Raw genomic sequence first — 18,513 nt, forward strand, 5'->3', positions numbered from 1 at the left:
CAACCTGGACTCAGGAGGGCATCTCACCAGTTATATTCACTACCAATCGAAATCACCACACCACCAAGTTGCCTAAACAGCCTGTCTCTATAAAGCATGCATGCTTCTCCAGGCAAATGATCCAGAAGCAGAAGCGTAGAGAATATGTTGCAGCTGTGGAGGATGAGCTCAGACAGCCTTTGGCCCAATATCAACAATACATGGACTACATGCCAGCAGAGGTAAGACTAAAAATTATAGGACAAAGGCATATGTCACTAAATATATGAACAAATAAAATGTTGTCCAAAAAAAATATCTTTGCAGCTCTTTGATAAAGTTTTGTCAGTTTTGTACCCGGATACATTGCCAAAGAAGGACATTCACAAAAATGTAAACCCTCTTCCTGTTGGATGACCTATGATTTTTAAATGGATCAGCTGAGCAACGTCATAAAATCAAACATATGTGATGGTATAAAATCTTATTTACACAAATATTGCTGTTTCGATATATTACATGATTTGAAGCAATTAACTGTTTGGGGTGGAGGTGAGCAGAGTGTGCACAGGAGACCTGCGGCCCAGCAGCAGTGGACTGGTCCTTGTGGCTGCCGGAGTTGATGGGAGAGGCTCTGGAAAATGAAAACTCATCACTAAAATGAATTAGATCAGATATTCTTGTCAGCATATGAATAAAACTTACCTTGACAAATTGAAATGTGTTGTAGTTTGTTGGTTTTCAGATCTGATTTACTGTACACATGTTTTGCACAAACATACATTATATTAATTCAAATACAGCAGCATACTTTGAAAAAAAAAAAAAAGCACCCATACAGTCAGAAGAAAAGGTATGTGAACCCTATGGAATTTCCTCACATTTCTGCCTCAATTAGTCATAAAATGTGGTGTGATCTTTCTTAAAATCACATGGATGAGAAAACAGTGTCTGCTTTAAAGTGAAAGTTTGGAAGTCTAAATGTTTTACAAATTTTACAAAATGTGCAAAATCGACCACCTGGTTTTGCATTTTGATGTAAAGTAAGTACAAATATACCTAAATATTTTTTTGTAAAGTCCCTCTTTCCCAGATTTCTTCAGCTAATCAGAGTGTAGTATCCTCCCGCGTTGACCAATGAGACGAGCTTTTCCTGTGAACCAGCCTGTCAGATCCAATCAGGAGGGGAGTAGGAGGAGCTTCATCGTTTACTTTCAAAATTCTGTTCCTGCTCTCCTCATTTTGCAAACTAAGACGGCTTTCTGGTCCAAGAGGGGTGGAGTTTACTTTCACATTTCACCCTATCACTCCTTACTTTGCAAACTTACAGACTATCACTTTAACTAATACCACTAAAACAATTACATGTTATCACATCTTTATTGGCCATAAGTGTAAACATTCAAAAGACAGCGTGGCTGCAGGTTGACCCTCCTTTGGCAGCAATAACTTTAACCAGACGTTTCCTGTAGTTCCCTCGTATTTTATTCATCTGAAACCATTCTGAAGTGTATTTGCTTTTGTGCTTTTGGTCATTGTCTCGTTGCAGCACCCATCCTCTTTTGAGCTTCCACTGTTGGACAGATGGCCTCAAGTTTTTCTGCAAAATATCTTGATAAACTTGTGAATTAATTTTTCCATTGAGGAGAGCAAGCTGTCCAGGCCCCGAGGCAGCAAAGCCACACCATGATGCTCCTGCACCATACTTCACAGTGGGGATAGGGTTTTGCTGTTGGTGCACTGTTTTGTCATATTTGGTTTCATCAGTCCATAGAATATTTTACCAGTCGAGCTGTGGAGCATCCAAGTGTTCTTCCGTAAACTTCAAACATGCAGCAATGTTTAGACAGCAATGGCTTCCTCTGTGGCGTTCTCCTAAGAACCCCATTCTTGTTCAAAGTTTTACATTTTGTAGATGAGTCAGCAGAGATGAACCGGCCAGCGTTTTTACATGCTGGTAATAATACCTTAAGGGCACTTTGATTTTACTACGCGGACGTCAAAGTGCTTCTGGTGTTATTACACCTTACAATACAGTTCCCCTTTTTATCCGCTTAGAAAATCAACATTTTTTAATTTTGTGTATATAACTATACTTGGATCGTGTAACTTGTCACGTAACTGTATTTAAATAGGGAAAACGTGGAAGAGCTTGGTCGCTTCCAACACTCCCGTTTGGCTCCATAGGGAGGAGAGGCTTGTGCTCTGTTTGCGTGACTGAGGGCATGCGTAAAGACCAGACAGGTACACATCAACTTGTCTAAGCTAAGGTATGAACATATCTCAGTATGGAAAAATGGTGGCCTATTCCCTAAAGCTGAAACTCAACGTTCTTTTTTTTACCTCATTGAGCATTGTGCTCTTGGAGTCATCTTTACAGGGTGGCCACTCCATGGAAGTGAAGCAACAGTGCCAAAAAGTCTCCATTTAAAGACATTTTGTCTAACATCAGGACATTTAGAGATGTTTTTTGTAACCTTTTCCAGCTTTATACAAATCAACAATTCTTGATCGTGGGTCAGCTCTTTTGCGTGAGGCATGATGCACATCAGACAATGCTTCTCCTCAAGAGACAATTCTTATCTAGTGTGTTTTTCAGTGGCAAAGGCAGCTTTGAGCCACACCTCAGTGATTGGACTTCTGGTTGGCTCACCTGACTCTATATGTCTGCATAAACTTGTCTAATTAGCTCTTGGAGGATCCTTAGCCAGGAGGTTCACTTACTTATCCCTCCCTGTCCTGTGAATGTTATGGCCAATCAAAATTATAACATGTAATTGTGAGGGTGGGATTAGTTCAAGCACTGTTTACTCATTGTTATGATTTTGATAAAGTTCAGACCACATTTTATGACCAATTTTGGCAGAAATTTGAACAGTTCAAATTTTCTGAATTCCACATCTTCCTCCCACTGTACATTTTTTGTTCATTTTTCACAGTTTGCCTGGTGTATTATACTTGAATCAACAGAGCTCTAGGAGGAAATACAGTATTAAAAAAAAAAAAAAAAAGTTTTCAATACAAGTTTTGATTACATTTTTAATAATGCTTTTATTCAGGTTAAGGCTTGTCCATAGGTCCCAAAGTTGTTGAGAACCAGTTGAGAACCACGGACTTTCAGGCTGACAGATGTCACCTGATGTAATATTTCTACATTGTTATTAAAAGAATACAGGAGAATTTGAAAAGATGAGCTGTAATGTAATCGCTAGTGTCTAAAACAAGTATTGAACAATGTGGTGTGTTCAGTTCTATCTTACCTCCCACTGTGTTTTCTTCTCCTCTGGATGCAACCAATTATTTCTGTTCTGGCACAGGAACTGCAAAATAAAGAGACTTTTTATTCAGACAAAACCGGTACAAATAACTTGACGCACAAGAGACGTTTTAGGTCAATGAACAGCCTCGCCTTTTAGAAATCTAGTGAGTCAAACTACAGACTGCCCCTCCACACCTATATGACTTTATGACATCTTGATAAAACTTTAGTTAAGTGATAGTCTTTACAAAGCTAATCCTTCCAGTGTGTGGGAATAGAAACACACGTACAATGCAGTACTTTGCACCCCCTCTGGAGCAGGCCTCCTCCTTCGGACACTGCTAGCAGAAATAGTGGTGTGTGATCGGTGTTTCTTTGACATTTCTCCTTGTTGCACACTCAATTCAGAACCATGATCTGAGAAAGGCCTGACTTGCTGGGAAAAGACAGAAATGTCACTGAAGCATTTATTTTATTATATATTCTAAAATTCTGCTAACTTCTTTGTCTTGCATGAGATGCAAAAGTAGGAACAGTGGTACCTTTAGGTCCATAATGTGCTTGAGTTTAAGACGGCAGCACTCCTGCACCTGCAGTTGGATGAATTCCTGGCAGTCTGCTAAACGCCCAGACATCTCCAGAAAATTAACAAAAAAGAAAAAATATTAAATATTAAATAACAAACTGAAGGACTAAAAACATGATAGACAGCATGACAATAGTAATGAAAATACCTGATAAATCACAGCTTCAAGCTCACTTATATGCTCCCATAAATGTTTATTTCTTGATTTTACATCCTCTAGCTCCTTGGCAAGTTGTTTCTTCTCCATTTGATCCAGCGCAAGCTCCTCAAACTGGTACTGCTCATTTTCCTTTTCCTTAATTTTGGAAGTCATAATTTAAAGGCATTTTAATACAGTATGTCCTGGAGCTACAAGCTACAATGTTACTGGGCAAACGATCAAGATGTAATCTTGTCATAATTTTACCTGAGAAAGTTTATTTTTTGTCTCCTCTGAAGGTTGGATTTTACTTTGCAGAGAGACATTTTGTCTTCTTCTGCAGGTAATCTCTTTCTGTATGCTACCAGCAACTTGAAAGCCTAGAAAACACTAATAAATAAGAAAAATATACAACTTCAGAAATAAGAAATATGTTGTATAGTAAAGATGTTCTACATTCACACGCGCACACACACAATATTTATTTTATAATATATAGCTCTTTCATCTTCAAAACCTCTTTTGATACATTTCTGCGGATTCAATAAGCTAAGATGTATGCAAGTGTAATTCCCTGTTATCTTTATAACTGCCTATACAACAAAGAACCATCTTCAAATGACATGTAATTAACAGTTAAAATTTGACATAATTTATCTACCGTGGTCATCTTCCTGTTTGAGTGTCCGCAACGTGCACTTGACCTGGTCAAGTTCTGTCTGGAGATGTTTCAGATGGCTCTGGAGCTGCAGCACCACACCCTGACTCTGCTTGATCTGACAGCTGTAGAGCCGCTGTAGCTCTTTATGTTCCTCTGAAAGTATGCCCAGATAAACATTTATTATTTCCACAGAGAGGAGCACGCATTAACCTACAGGCCAACAGATACAGCACGAAAAAACCCTTGGCTGAAAAAGTAAACATTCCAAACATATCAATTTGTTGTTTTAATACAACCAAGAAGAAATGATTCAACTATGATGAAAACGCATAAGCCAAAAATTCAAACAGCAAAATGGTCAGAATAGAAATCTTCTACGTTTATGATGTTATATGACTGTCCTCTGCTTAACTCACCTGTAAGGGTAAGTAACTGCAGAGATTGCTTCTCTCGATTGATACTGAGCTGATGTTTTTCCAGTATCTCCTCCTGGACACGGCGCACATGCTCAGTCTCAGATGCTTGTAGTCTACACTTTTCATGTTTAAGAGTAGCCAGGCTCAACTTCTGGTGGTCTAATTCAGTCTATTGAAAAAAGAAGGGAAAAAACACCCTGGTGAAAAGTTAATGTTAAACAATGCCAAAATATGAGCTTTGATGAACGACTTCACATAAGTCGTTCATAAAATGTAGTTTAAATCAGTGGTTCTCAATTGATGGGTTGGGACCCAAAAGGGGGTCACGGACCATAACCAAAAGCAATTGTTGCTAATAAAAATAAATAAAATAAAAATAAATAAATAATAATAAATAAACTGATACTTTTATTAACGATTTGTTGAAGCACTGACCTTGAGGTGCAGAATCTCCAGTTTGATTTGGTTTAGCTGGTTGTTTAATGGGAAGTTTTCCTGGTGAAGGTTGTGAGAGGTGCTAGTGTCCTGTGCAGCCGGTTGTCTAGTCTCGCCCATTTGCTGTGACAAACAACAACTAATTCAGACACAAGAAAAACAGATTCACAGCTCACTTATTTCATAAGCATGTGACTCTGAGTAACACAATTATTGCAGTTACCACTTCAACCATAATCATGTCAAAAGAACAGGCCTTGATTCTTTTGTACTTTCGGTAACAATCCACTGTGTACAAATGTACAGTGAGATTAAATGCTGAGACTCTTCCATCATTCTCTCTGCCAGGCAATCTTGGGATGTCTCTCTTTCTTGGGTGCTCTTGTCAAACAAAGTCTGAAAGCAGGTCTCCTCAGTTCTACTGAGTTGCTGCCATGTATGTTGTCCTCTCAAGGCCTTCACCTCCTCTTGGAGCCCACACTCTCGATGCTCATTGCACACCTAACGAAGGCATTAACAATTTTCGTCTCTAACACATAAAAAAAAACGTTTCAGTCGCAGCGGCTCAGGAATAACACCGGAACACTATTTCGTTGTACAATGACAAACAAAGCACTCATTTATTCTGCAACTTTTTAGGTGAAAAAAAAAAGTTGATATTTGTACATACACCTTGTAGTGACCCACGTATGAGTGGTTAGCATGGCACCTTTACTTTTGATCACGGTGGTCTCTACAACGCTTCAGGATCAATTGTTTTGCAGGTTTTCAGGTGAGAGGGTGTGTCATCAGTGAAAATTTTCCAAAGAATTGATCCTGGAGCGTCCTTTCATCACACACATGAAAAGCACCATAATGACCACTCATACTGCCACTGAGTCACTACGGTCAAATACACACAAATATAACCTTTTTTTCTTCCACATAAAAGGTTGCATAATGCACCTCTAATGGTGCATTATGAAATACTTGTCTTTTAAAGTATCCAGCCTGTTCTTCCAGGGCATTGAATAGTTGCGACTGAAAACGAGTGAGGTGTTCCTCCAGAAAGCTAAACTCAAATTATTTAAAACACAATTATTGGTATCAAAATTTTCTTTGGGTACAATAATATTAAACTACCCCTTTTTCTTGGCAACAGTTTTCTTTAGTTCTATGACCTGAGACTCATGCAGAAATGACACGTTTTCTAGAAGCTTCCTGAACAGAAAAAAATTATGTAATTTATATACAAATGAAGAAAGCTTGTGTACGTGCTGCAGTAAAAAAGAACCCGTAAAAGGACCAGCTTTAGAATTAAAGTGACGCGGCTGTGCGTAGCTCAGTTTGTGAGAGAACACTGCCATCTCCTGGCCAATGCAATCAATGAGATTTTTCCACACTTTTAACAGACTAGCAGTTCGTACATAATACTAAGCAAAATGTTCATTTTAATTACATAAAAACATTATCTCTCTTGCTTATTCAATTTAACACATTCTTGATTCAATGAATATTTCGACTATTGAAAAGATCCAATTTAAGATCTTGCAATATGGAATATACAACAATAATGTAGACACCAATCTAATCTATTGGTTTCACTAACCAGTTGATGATTGTTATTGTGCTGTTGTACAGACTCCTTGTTCAAATCTCTGTCAGCAAGTAGTTTGAGCCGTCTCCTCTCCTCATTAGTGTCCTCCTTTGTGCTGTTGTGAAGACACTGTACAGCACACGATCTATGGCACCTTTTAAGAAACTTTTCCAGAGACTTTATTTTCCTGTTTAGTACGAGAGCTTCTTCTTCAGCCTTTTGCAGCCTTAGGTCTCCACATCTTTTTGTTACATGAACTTCCTCAATTAGGTGCAACATCTTTTCCATTTCTTCAACATGGTCCTTGGAGTCTCTCAATCTACAAATGAGAAATATGTGAATCAGTTAAATTCCATAATTGTGTTTGGGGAAGATGTATAAAAGAATTCACCTAAGATCTGATGCATCTTTGCTCATTTGTACTTGCTGAAGCTTGGTATGCATATCCATGACAGGATCTTTAAGTTGATCTTGACATCCATATGTTTAATCAATCTGCACAGAAATCAACACTTTTATTATGTTTAATCAATTACACAGATGTACATACTTACATTACCAGTCATAGGTTCAGATTCTCAGCAAAGTATCAAAACTATACTTGAGAAACTAGAAACTGTTTCAGCCATTGCGACTGACTGTGGACTTTGCAACTGCAAATCCACCGGGACATAGGACACAGGGCTCAAAACTGGGACTGTCCCGGCCGTGTAAACTGGGACATCTATAACAATAATAATATATTGGTTTTGTATAGTGCTTTTCCGGACACTCAAAGACGCTTTAAATTGCACTACTAGTTCACTCCATACTCGGTGGTGGTAAGCTACTATTATAGCCACAGCTGCCCTGGGGTAGATTGACGGAAGCGAGGTAGCAGTCTGCTCCATCAGCCCCTCCGACCACCACTACTCACTCACTCACGCATATACATTCGCTAGCCTTCCTGGTGTTCCCAAACAGCGGTATGGCCACCCTAGCTATTACCTTTCCGGGCAATGATCCAGATGTTTTGATAGTTGTGGTTGACTGGCCAAAAGAGCACCTGCAACCATATACATATAGCCTAGACATGAAGGGATATGTTAAAAGCCAAGTGATATTTTGCTCTTACCAATACAAGTAGCTGTCAGTTTGGTCACCTTTTCCAGCTCTATTTGAAGCTGTTGACATTCCTTTGTGCATCAATTTCAAACTGCGGTATTCGTAACTCATTTTTTACTCTAATCTGGTCTAATTTAGTTTTTAATATCAAAATAGCCCCTCATTCCCGTGTTTCAGTGAATGTTTACAAGTCTTACAAAAGAAATTAGCCAAGAAATGTTGCATTTGTGGCATTAAAAACATAGTTATTGAATCATGAAAAAGCATAAAGTTTGACTTGCTGCTGCCACCTGTGGAAACTGTATTAAAAGTTGGCGGCTGAGAGCTTTTGTTCGCTGTTCCTGGACACAACATCAACAAATAGCTAATTAAGTGAAGGGCACGCCACAATGTTTTCTTTCTTACCATCAAATAACGTTCCGTGATGTGTGTTATATCGTTAGATGTTGATGACCCTCGGCTGACCAAGTTAAACTATAAACATAACTATCAATGATATGCAAATCATGCATATTTATATAAATGCTTAGAAAGGCAATAAGCGCTTTAAAATGTCATTTTAAGCAACTTCGACAAGCTAACAGGCATAGGTGGTTTAGCTAGCTGTACTCGTCAATATTATGATTACCATGTCAACGGCTTCGCGAATCAGATTTTAGCATTACATCATTCGGGTGCATACCTTTTTACAAAATAGTATATCTAGATAAAAACTAATTTTGAGTGTTTATGTTTCTAACGGTATCTGTCTTAAAATGCAACTTTCCGCCTTTTCCCCCCCCTAACATTTAAATTTAAATCCTAAAAACCAACGGCGCGGCACGTAGACGTGATGCATGCTGGGAAATGTAGTAGTCGCTCGATATCCGTTTGTTGTTTTGTCTAAGAACTAGGCGGGGCGTATCCTGTGGTAGAAAATCAGCCGTTCGAAGACTCGTCTTGAAAACATTCCCGAGCCCCGAGATAAAAATGGATTTTCGAAATGTCTGAATTGTACAAAGCTGTCGTCTTTTTAACAACCTCCATCGAGCACCAGTCTTTGGGCAAGGTAAAACAACGACTGATTTGTGAAAAGATGTCGATAACCCAGATCTCGTTCCGACATTTATGCATTGTTGTCCAGGGTGTTTTATATATTTGCTTTATACTTGTTTAGTTTACACCATATTTGAGTAGATTACTTGGTAAAATACCCTGTTAGGCATCCTTTTAAGCATTTGCTTTCACTGCACTGTCTTCAAGAGAATTGCAATGGCTCCAATGATGACCTACATTTGGGGATTTCCTTATTTAGAGGCGTTTTGGTATGAACGGTCTACAATAGTGGATGTTATAAATTTGCATCGTCTAGATATTTATTTGTAGCCACTATTTAAAAACATTAAAAAAACGTAACCTTTTCGGGATGCAGGGTAGTATTTCGAGACCACACCCCTTACTGCCAAGGGGGCGTGGTGTGTTAGACTGGTTAAATATTCTGTAACTGTACCATCTTAAACAATGAAGTCTTGAAAATAACACGGTACCTTTTGCAGAATGAGAGACCTTCAAGGCATTGATGCTTCACTCTTGAAAGAGCTGAAGTCATGTTGTGCCAAAGAGAACAAGCTTCTTCCCAGGGAGTCTGGCTTCAAACTTATGGAGTCCACTTCCACCGAGGTAGTTTACTGACCTAATTTATGTTTTGGTGTTTTCTTTATATTTGTCTTTTCCCATTGTTTTTATTGTATTGTATTGTATTTATGCTGTCTGGTAGATGTTTTTGAAACTAAAAATCATTGTTACAATTTCAGGATCACAATGGTGTGTCAGCAAAATCCAGAGACATCAGAGTGGAAGACTTGTGGAGCCTGACAAATTTCTTTGGCTATAGCACACAGACATTTGTTCTGTCTGTTAGTTTGCTGGACAGATTCCTAACTATCATGAAGGTAAATATTTTTTACTTGGTTTTCAGTAAGCATTAATTTGAAGAATTGGAGCACTGGCTCACTTAACAACTTTTTGTCTTGTGATGTGAAGTAATGTATCACTTCTGTGTTATTATGACAGGTGCAGCCCAAACACTTGCCCTGCATTGGTGTTTGCTGTCTACACATTGCTGCTAAAATGTTAGAGGAAGAGGGCAATATTTCACCTACTCATGAACTCATCCGCATCAGTCAAAGCAAGTTCACAGTGTCAGATCTTGGTCGTATGGAGAAGATCATCTCTGAGAAGTTGAGCGTGGAGCCCAAAGCTGTTACAGCCTTAACATTTCTACACTTATATTATACGGCCTTCACATCCATGTCATCTCAAAGGTAAATATCACAGCTTCCCATAATAACTTGCTGCTGAATAATCTCGAGATTATGTGGAGTATGTATTTTCTGCTTTAAGAGGTCTGTAGTATCACCTTAAAATTGCTTCTTCTTAGGGTGGAGATACCAAGCATTGTGAGACTGGAAGTCCAGCTGAAAGCTTGTTTATGCCGACTTGTTTTCTCCAAAGCAAAAGTAGGCACTGCCTTAGTTCATTATGTTTTTAATGCAGTTGCAGGATTGAACGTTTCTGATGTTGTCTTTCTTTTTACACTTTAATAGCCATCTGTCCTGGCACTTGCCCTTATTGCCCATGAGATTGAAGCACTTAAGTCTATTACTTTATCGAAGATTGTTCAGCAGTTCCAAAGGCATCTGAAGGTATAAAAGACATTCAGAATTGTGTTGTTTACAGTGTTATCTGTTAAAAATGCATTGTACATTACACATTTCCAGGGAACTACATAATACATAAGTTATTTTAATTGCTGAGGACAAGTCATGTCTTTTATTATGAGACATGTCTTTTATTATGAGACAATTATGTGATTTAAATTCTAATTTATAAAGTATATTAAATTTCAGAGTAAAATGAGTGATGAGTCAATATTTTTTCTACACTACAGATCAGTGAGGGCATGCTCCTGCAGTGGAAAGAACTTGTTGCCAAGTGCATGGCTGCTTACTACTCAAGCGAGTGTGTGAAGCCTGACCACAGAAAGCTGGTATGGATAGTTTCCAGGAGAACTGCTCAGAGTCTTCAGGGCGCTCACTTCAGGGTACCCCTCCTGCCAACAATCCCTGAGGGAAGCAGGAATGAAACTGAAAGGTTAATATACTCGTCTTTCACGATGAACAGATATACAAGCTCTTTGAATATAATCCCTACTATTCCCTAAACTTTTTGTGGTCCATGTGATGTGAGCAAAACAGAATCTAACAATTTTGCATTTTATTCCCATAGTGATGACTCCTGTGAGGATATTAGCAGTGGAGAAGACAGTCCATGCGGTTCTCCAGGAAGTGATGGGGAAGGATCCTTTTTCCCAACTTCGTTTCTGAAATGCAGAAAGTAATGTGGTAGTTATCTGGTAGCGACATGTTTCTTAAAAGTCTGCAAGTTGTGTTTTTTATGTCTTTAGTGGAGTAGAAATGAAAGGTGGCAGGTGTATGCCATCAAGTGCCTGTATTTCGAAGTTGACTGATTTTAGTGTTTAGCATATCATAAATGGCAATATTTTGGCAGCTTAAATGCAATACATCTATTTCAGATGCTTTTTTGCCTGTGTTCAAATCTGGCACATTCCAAACTATAATGGAGCACAAGGGGAAATCTGTCAGAGGTCTGTGATAAGATACTTGCAACTAACAATTCGCTAATACTCAGTACCCTCTCACTTGGCTCATTGTCTTCAGCCAAATGTTGAATAATTGTATGAGTGTAGAGTGTATATGAAATTATCGTACGGTAATACTGGAGTGTATATGCATGGTAGTATATGAATACTGATGAATGGTGGTGTTATGTTTACCAGTATAAGCTCAATGTAAAAACGTTGAAAAAAAATGTATATAACTTGTAAAAAATAAGAAAAAATATATGTTTTGTGAATTCTGTAAAATTCTGTAATTGTTTATGCAAAACGAATAAAACTTCTTTTATATATATATAAATATAGGCTATATAAAAACATGGTCTTTTTTGGTCCAGGCATTTACTCCACGTCCTATTTTAGGTGCGCCTGTAAATCATTAAACAAGGACCTCTTTGTTCCCTGATCCCCGATTGAGAGTAGATGCACTTAGCTGATGCGCAGAGACGCGCTTGGACCATTTCCTTTATAAGAGAGGCCGCCTGAAGGGAGTTGCTGCAGTCAAGTCGCAGCAGCTTGGGCTGGGCAGGAATGAGAGTGGACAGAGACGCGGCGTCGAAAACAATTAAGCGGCTCACATTCAGGAGCCATCCGTGTTTTAGACCCATGTATAGATATAAACCTTTGCGTGCGTTCGCTATATTGTGTGTGGCTCAGAGCTCCTACGTGTGCAGCCCGGATAACCAACGTTTTGATTCAGCTGTAAACAAGGAATGAAAACTGCAAGATGGTCCGCATCGCCAAAGCCCTGGGTTTGGTTATTCTATGCGTCGCAGTGCTCATTCTGTCCCTCATCAGTTATGTGTCACTAAGAAAAGACAACCTATTCGCATCCTCCAAATACATGGGAGGACCAAGGATTATGTTTCATGCGGGATTTAGGTGAGTTGTATTTAAGCAGTTTTCACTTAGGCCTGTGCTTAGTGATGCAGCCAGAACAGAAAAATGTTGAGTGCGCACGATCTAAGCCATACATCTGAATAATGTTGCTGCATGGCAAAAGCGTTGTCAATTAAAAGGCGTAACTGTCCAAGGTGCTGATACCACGTAGGTTATTCATCGTTCCTTGACACTTACCTATAGGCCCAACAAGCGCAATGATCTGAGATTTATTCTCATGGTTACTGGACACATACACGCACTGTAGCCTACATCTGGAGGTTTGCTTTAGTGGAGGTGTTTGTGTTTATACATAGGCCCATAGGCTGCCTCTGCCAGATAAAATCATTTCAGTAACACCTTTCTCCTGTTTCAGATCTCAGTTTGCCATGAATTTTCTGGATCCTTCGTTTATCCCACTAACTAATGCCCTGAATGAAGAACTCCAAGGTAAACCATACAAATGGAAGTTTAACAAGACTGCCTTTTACAAGCAGAGGTATGCCATTAATCACAGATAAAAATAAATAAATGTCATCACTCAGTCAAAACTTATCCTGATGTGTTTGCTAAAATGTCTCATTATCTACTTCAGGAAAGACATCTTTACCTACATTGACATTCCCACCAACTTCAGCCTGACAAAGGACAGTGTGCGTGTGGGCCAGCTGATGCACTTTGACTACTCAAGCCACAAGTACGTCTTCTCCATAAGCAACAACTTCAAATCTCTGCTTCCTGACACTTCCCCTATACTTAACAAGCACTACAGTGTGTGTGCTGTGGTGGGGAACAGCGGCATCCTGACGGGTAGCCAATGTGGCCCAGAAATTGACCAAGCTGACTTTGTTTTTCGCTGCAACTTTGCCCCAACTGAGATTTACTACAAAGATGTGGGCAAAAAGACCAACTTAACCACCTTTAACCCTAGTATCCTGGAGAGGTACTACAATAACCTGCTAACTATCCAGGACAGGAATAACTTTTTCCTTAACCTGAAGAAATTGGAAGGAGCCATTCTTTGGATACCAGCTTTCTTTCTGCATACCTCAGCCACTGTAACGAGGACTCTGGTGGACTTTTTCGTGGAGCACCTGGGTCAGCTGAAGGTGAAATTAGCATGGCCAGGGAATATCATGCATGATGTAAATAAGTAAGTATTTTTTTTAAAATGTTTTTTGTTTAATCCAAGGATAGTTATTTGTATTATTAATTGATCAAATACCTGTTTGCCTTACAGATATTGGAAGACAAAAAATCTATCACCCAAACGGCTCAGCACAGGGATCCTTATGTACACTCTCGCCTCCGCCGTGTGTGATGAGATCCACCTCTATGGCTTTTGGCCCTTTGGCTGGGACCCCAACACTGGCAAGGACTTGCCTTATCACTATTATGACAAAAAAGGGACCAAATTTACTACCAAGTGGCAAGAAACCCACCAGCTACCCACTGAGTTTAAGCTGCTCTATAAACTCCACAGAGAAGGTGTGATCAAACTGAGTCTAACGCACTGCTCATAAGAGTAATAATAATAAAAAGTAGCGCTATGGGGTCAACTCCAGAGACATACACCAACCCACTTTGAACTTCTGTTGTTGATATTAATGCATGATCAGTGTTTAAGCAATTCTGACACCTTCTTTACAAACACACATTTGCACCATACTGTTATTTTACATGATTGTGTTCAGATCATTAAGGATGTAAATCAGACTGGAAAAAGTCAGAGTGAATGGGAATGCCAGGGAGCAGACACAAATGTGACTGTTTTTTTTGGGGTTTTTTTCTGCTGTAGGTTTAGGAAGGTTTGTTGTCCATGTTCATACTGATTTAACACAGTCATGATTCTGTACACTGAAATCACTGCCTTATCTCAGGGAAGGTGTTGGATCAGTGTTTTTGTATTCAATGCCTCAACTCTCAGATTTTCTTTGTTGTTTAGTCCTTTAACTCACAAGATGTCAGACAATCTGCACTCCTCTGGAAGATGATTTTGTTTACAAGATGCACTCTACTCTTGTGTGCTTTATTCTCTAAAGAGTGGAACGGTTAGGTAAAAGAGTTTATATATGTATATATACACAAACAAATTTGGGATAAACATTCCAAAACAAGCCATACAACTGAAGTTTTGTGGATAGGTCTTTGTGATCAGATTTGGAGTCTTGAGTTAGATGGATACTAAAGGTACAGCTCTTAAAAAGCATGTTTACTAAATCTAGGTTGTACTAGCCAATCACTTAGTATTTGCAAAAATCAAACACAGCACCCTTTTACTCAATACAAACCACCTTAAGTGGCCTGTTTGGAAGAATAATTCACCTTGCTCATTTCCAGTGCCCTCCAAAGCCGGAAGGTCTATTGCTCTGACACTGCTGAGTTTTGCTGATTTTTTTTATTTTTTATAGTTGCCATGAAAGTGGTTAACATTATTGGTATTTTGTATGATTCATTTTGTCACACGTGAAACTACCACCTACAGATAAAAAGATTGTTATCAAGTAAAGTTCCTCAAATGTCACAAGTGCTAATTAATTGTTTTACTAAATGAATAGCTAGTTCAACCAAGTATGTGTTCCAAGGAGAGAAACAAATTTTGACAGACTATGGTAATTTCTATTCTCTACTTATCAAGATAAAGTTTATATACTTCTTAATTTATTGCATTTTGCGGAAAAGGCCATGTGGCATAAGCTGTGATTTGAATTAATGTTATGCAACTTATGGCATCTTGTAAGCACGATTTATCTAAGTGATATTGTATGCATGAGAGACACTAACAGATACCTTTTGTTTTGCTTTTACAAAAAAAAAAGTTAGAACAAATGAAACGGTTATTTGACTTTGTAAAATTACATTTTGGCTATAATCCACAAGGGACCAAACTTCTACAGATTTTTTGTCTTACCAACAAATAAAACCTTTATTTTTATATCTGAAGTCAACTTATAAAGAACACTTGGTACCAGAGTGCTGGCAGATTAACAGTGAAAACTGGCCTCATGACTGTCTTATGACTTCCCAACACGTGCTCAAAAATACAAATCAAACTCATTTGTCAGAGCACTGCCATTCATATGTAGCTTAAGGTAATCAGTTCACCGTGGGGACATTCACCACTTTGTGTGCTTTCTCTTCAAGAGAGTAGCTTTAGCCACTTTTGTTTTACTTACGCATTAACCAATAGTTCTATAGTATGTGCAGGGCACCAAAGATCTTGTGTTCATGAGCTGGGAAAAAAACATTTTTGGCACTTTTATAAATATGTAAAACAACAAGTCAGATTGTATGTATTACTATGTGAATGATAATTTACAATTGACCAATTTTGATTGCATAGGATATTTTGCTTTTTTTTCTTTATTTTTTACTTCATGAATGTGAAATTTGTTCTGAATATATTGTGCAACGTGTTTAAATGTAATTTTTCATGTTTATTTTGAACAACAATTGTACTTTGGTCAATCTGCATGTCAGGCTTGTTCCAGAATACAAAACTGGTGGCTGCTTATGTTCAGAGTTATATGAAAGTGCTATGACGGGGGATTGATATCATCTTTCATGACATACTTGTAATCCTAGATGTTTTTAATATACTCCATAATGTACGTTATGTGCCTGTATTTATGACATAATGTAAGAATAAATTCATATTTTCTTCTGGGGTTTTTTCTCTTTTCTTTTTTTACTCAGTCGAACCATCACATTTAGAATTAGTCTGCAAACATTCAACAGCACTTCCTTGTCACTACAGCTTCCTCCACTTCATGACTTGATGCAGGACTGCCGTTTGGCTCTGAGGCGTGACCACTGCTCTGCTCCATCCGCTTCATAACAAGCTCCAAAAGAGTCATCACGGCATTGTCCACATCAGCACCAGTCACTGCACTCGTCTCGAAATATGGAATACTGAAGGGAAAGACAAATGTGTTTTACCAAAAAAAAAAACATAGCAGCAATTATACTTAAAGCCACACCACGTAAAATTGTATCCAATAAATAATATTCAAATTCAAAAATTATTTTGATGATATTTTCATTGTTGAAAAATACCTCAAATGTACAAACAAACATGAGCCTTTGCTGTGAGCAGCTCACCTCTCTAAGACATGACTGTATCTTTACCGGGAGTGGGTACGTCTCCAGCTCGTCTCCATGGAGATGTGACTAAAGTTTGAGATTTTATATAGTTTAGGTTCTCATCCAAATCCATTCCATTCGAGCTGCTCATTGGGAACATGTTTTGTGTTGATGGCATTGGTATAGTCCAAAATGTTACGCAGTGTGCCTTTAAGTAAACAATAGATTTGGCCTGATTTGGATTTTGACCTGAAACCTGTGTTCCATGTTCAGCTCAATAGCACCACCCTGTGTTTAACAATGAAGTGTGAGCACAAACAGTGAATTATAACCTTGAGTGATTCTGAAGGAAGGCATTGCTTTACTCCAAATTGGGCATGTACCCATATGTCTATATGTAAATGTCCTGCATAGCAGCTCACCTGTATCTGTCTGCCAGATCCCTGGCCTGCTTGGTGTGGACATTTCTCATGTCACGGAGGTCAGCTTTGGTTCCCACCAGCACTATATCTGGACTGTCACAGTATGCATTGGCCTGAAGTTGACCTGAATCAGAGAATCTTTTAGATCCAGGTACTACAATTAGATATGTTAACACTGTTAACACTACTTAAAGGGCATTAGGTTTTTATGTTTTCAAACAACACTTACTCATCCAGTTTCTGACATTGAGAAAACTTTGCTGGTTAGTTAAATCAAACATCAGCAAGAAGCCCATTGCATCTCTAAAAAACGCTGTGGTGAGGCTGCGAAATCTGTAGATTAGAATATTTTCAGTGTGTAAGATGTAGCCACAGAAGAACTAATTATTAGCTAAAAATAGATTTTCAAATAGTTAATCACACCTTTCCTGTCCTGCAGTGTCCCAAAGCTGAAGATGAACCTTAAAATTTCTTTCACTTGTGCCATTAGATCCTTTACCAGTGTACATCTACAAAAACATTCCATAGCATGTTGCAATTGTGTTAATGATCATTATTTTAATGTTTACAAAAGATAAAAGAATTGGATGTAACTCACCACTCTCTTTTCCCGGAAATCAATTCCTACTGTAGTAGTAAACTTGCGGTTGAACTTGCCGTCAGTGTACCTGTAGAGAAAGGTGGTCTTTCCAACTCCAGAGTCCCCAAGTGCAAGGAGCTTGATCAGATAGTCATAGTCCCAATCAGCCATAGTTCCTTTGGGTGCTCAATCTTGTGTAACGCTCGCAGCACAAAGCAAGATCGATGTTATGTATAATTTGGCCATGCACAAGACAAAAAAAAAGTAACAAAAAAAGACAGTCAATAAGAGTTCCAGACAACTTTCACTCCCGGGTTAGCGGACCGTCATAACGCCTGAGGTAAACATCAAACTTCAGTCTTTGGTGCTGATCGGGGAGAGAGACTAGCACATGACTTAAGCTGGATTCCACATGAGCGGTCAAATGCCTCTCTAGACTTTTCTGACTTCCAGAGTGAGAAAACAGCCTGAGACAGAACTCCTTTAATAACTTGAAGAGCTTTATGCAAGTAATTGAACAGTGCATGATGCCGCTCAAGACACCGCTTTGGTTGAAACTAACTCCTGATGATGTGACGCTGTTGTTCTAGGAAAGACATTTTTCAGTCTTTCAATAAGGTTTCCAAAATGGCATTCTGAAATTAAGAGGTTATTAGTAGCTTATGCATCTTCAGTTCCTTTTAAAATAGTTCCAGGTGAATGTTTGTTTGTAGCAAAA

The 18,513-nt window shown here is 38.6% G+C and overlaps 4 protein-coding genes across 4 annotated transcripts; 2 read left to right on the forward strand and 2 right to left on the reverse strand.

Moving 5' to 3' along the window:
* Positions 1-353: 353 nt before the first annotated feature.
* On the reverse strand, positions 354-7,547 carry LOC306976361 (coiled-coil domain-containing protein 158-like). Its single transcript, XM_079574280.1, has 13 exons — positions 7,443-7,547; positions 7,064-7,370; positions 5,780-5,976; positions 5,476-5,614; positions 5,041-5,209; positions 4,625-4,777; positions 4,231-4,343; positions 3,973-4,119; positions 3,781-3,873; positions 3,529-3,674; positions 3,240-3,299; positions 685-734; positions 354-613 (listed from the first exon to the last, which is right to left on the reverse strand). The coding sequence occupies exons 1-13, from the start codon at positions 7,499-7,501 to the stop codon at positions 513-515; spliced, it is 1,734 nt and encodes a 577-aa protein (XP_079430406.1). The 5' UTR covers positions 7,502-7,547; the 3' UTR covers positions 354-512.
* A 1,476-nt stretch (positions 7,548-9,023) lies between these two features.
* ccng2 (cyclin G2) lies at positions 9,024-12,053 on the forward strand. The gene is made up of 8 exons (XM_079576663.1): positions 9,024-9,203; positions 9,691-9,814; positions 9,949-10,086; positions 10,208-10,458; positions 10,575-10,653; positions 10,741-10,839; positions 11,085-11,287; positions 11,423-12,053. Exons 2-8 carry the CDS (start codon positions 9,692-9,694, stop codon positions 11,532-11,534), a joined length of 1,005 nt encoding a protein of 334 aa, XP_079432789.1. The 5' UTR covers positions 9,024-9,203; position 9,691; the 3' UTR covers positions 11,535-12,053.
* Positions 12,054-12,230: 177 nt separating this feature from the next.
* Positions 12,231-16,073, forward strand: LOC306964599 (alpha-N-acetylneuraminate alpha-2,8-sialyltransferase ST8SIA3-like). The gene is made up of 4 exons (XM_079558674.1): positions 12,231-12,713; positions 13,087-13,209; positions 13,306-13,863; positions 13,951-16,073. The coding sequence occupies exons 1-4, from the start codon at positions 12,559-12,561 to the stop codon at positions 14,231-14,233; spliced, it is 1,119 nt and encodes a 372-aa protein (XP_079414800.1). The 5' UTR covers positions 12,231-12,558; the 3' UTR covers positions 14,234-16,073.
* Positions 16,074-16,079: 6 nt separating this feature from the next.
* LOC306964608 (ras-related protein Rab-27B-like) lies at positions 16,080-18,500 on the reverse strand. Its single transcript, XM_079558687.1, has 5 exons — positions 17,814-18,500; positions 17,639-17,724; positions 17,445-17,548; positions 17,216-17,339; positions 16,080-16,622 (listed from the first exon to the last, which is right to left on the reverse strand). Exons 1-5 carry the CDS (start codon positions 17,964-17,966, stop codon positions 16,442-16,444), a joined length of 648 nt encoding a protein of 215 aa, XP_079414813.1. The 5' UTR covers positions 17,967-18,500; the 3' UTR covers positions 16,080-16,441.
* Positions 18,501-18,513: the final 13 nt, after the last annotated feature.

The sequence above is a fragment of the Gobius niger genome, assembly GCF_951799975.1.
Source record: "Gobius niger genome assembly, chromosome: 1".
Lineage (NCBI taxonomy): Eukaryota > Metazoa > Chordata > Actinopteri > Gobiiformes > Gobiidae > Gobius > Gobius niger.

Coding starts and splice junctions, on each gene's coding strand:
- LOC306964608 (XM_079558687.1), bottom strand. CDS start 17,966: ATGGCTGATTGGGACTATGACTATCTGATCAAGCTCCTTGCACTTGGG. Junction 17,725..17,813: donor ATTTCCGGGAAAAGAGAGTG/GTGAGTTACATC, acceptor ATGTTTTTGTAG/ATGTACACTGGTAAAGGATC. Junction 16,623..17,215: donor GATCTGGCAGACAGATACAG/GTGAGCTGCTAT, acceptor CTTTCCCTTCAG/TATTCCATATTTCGAGACGA.
- ccng2 (XM_079576663.1), top strand. CDS start 9,692: ATGAGAGACCTTCAAGGCATTGATGCTTCACTCTTGAAAGAGCTGAAG. Junction 10,654..10,740: donor TTGTTTTCTCCAAAGCAAAA/GTAGGCACTGCC, acceptor ACACTTTAATAG/CCATCTGTCCTGGCACTTGC. Junction 10,840..11,084: donor AGTTCCAAAGGCATCTGAAG/GTATAAAAGACA, acceptor TCTACACTACAG/ATCAGTGAGGGCATGCTCCT.
- LOC306964599 (XM_079558674.1), top strand. CDS start 12,559: ATGGTCCGCATCGCCAAAGCCCTGGGTTTGGTTATTCTATGCGTCGCA. Junction 12,714..13,086: donor ATGTTTCATGCGGGATTTAG/GTGAGTTGTATT, acceptor CTCCTGTTTCAG/ATCTCAGTTTGCCATGAATT. Junction 13,210..13,305: donor ACTGCCTTTTACAAGCAGAG/GTATGCCATTAA, acceptor TATCTACTTCAG/GAAAGACATCTTTACCTACA.
- LOC306976361 (XM_079574280.1), bottom strand. CDS start 7,501: ATGGATATGCATACCAAGCTTCAGCAAGTACAAATGAGCAAAGATGCA. Junction 4,120..4,230: donor CAAAAAATAAACTTTCTCAG/GTAAAATTATGA, acceptor TCCAAAATTAAG/GAAAAGGAAAATGAGCAGTA. Junction 3,300..3,528: donor GGGGTGCAAAGTACTGCATT/GTACGTGTGTTT, acceptor TTTATTTTGCAG/TTCCTGTGCCAGAACAGAAA.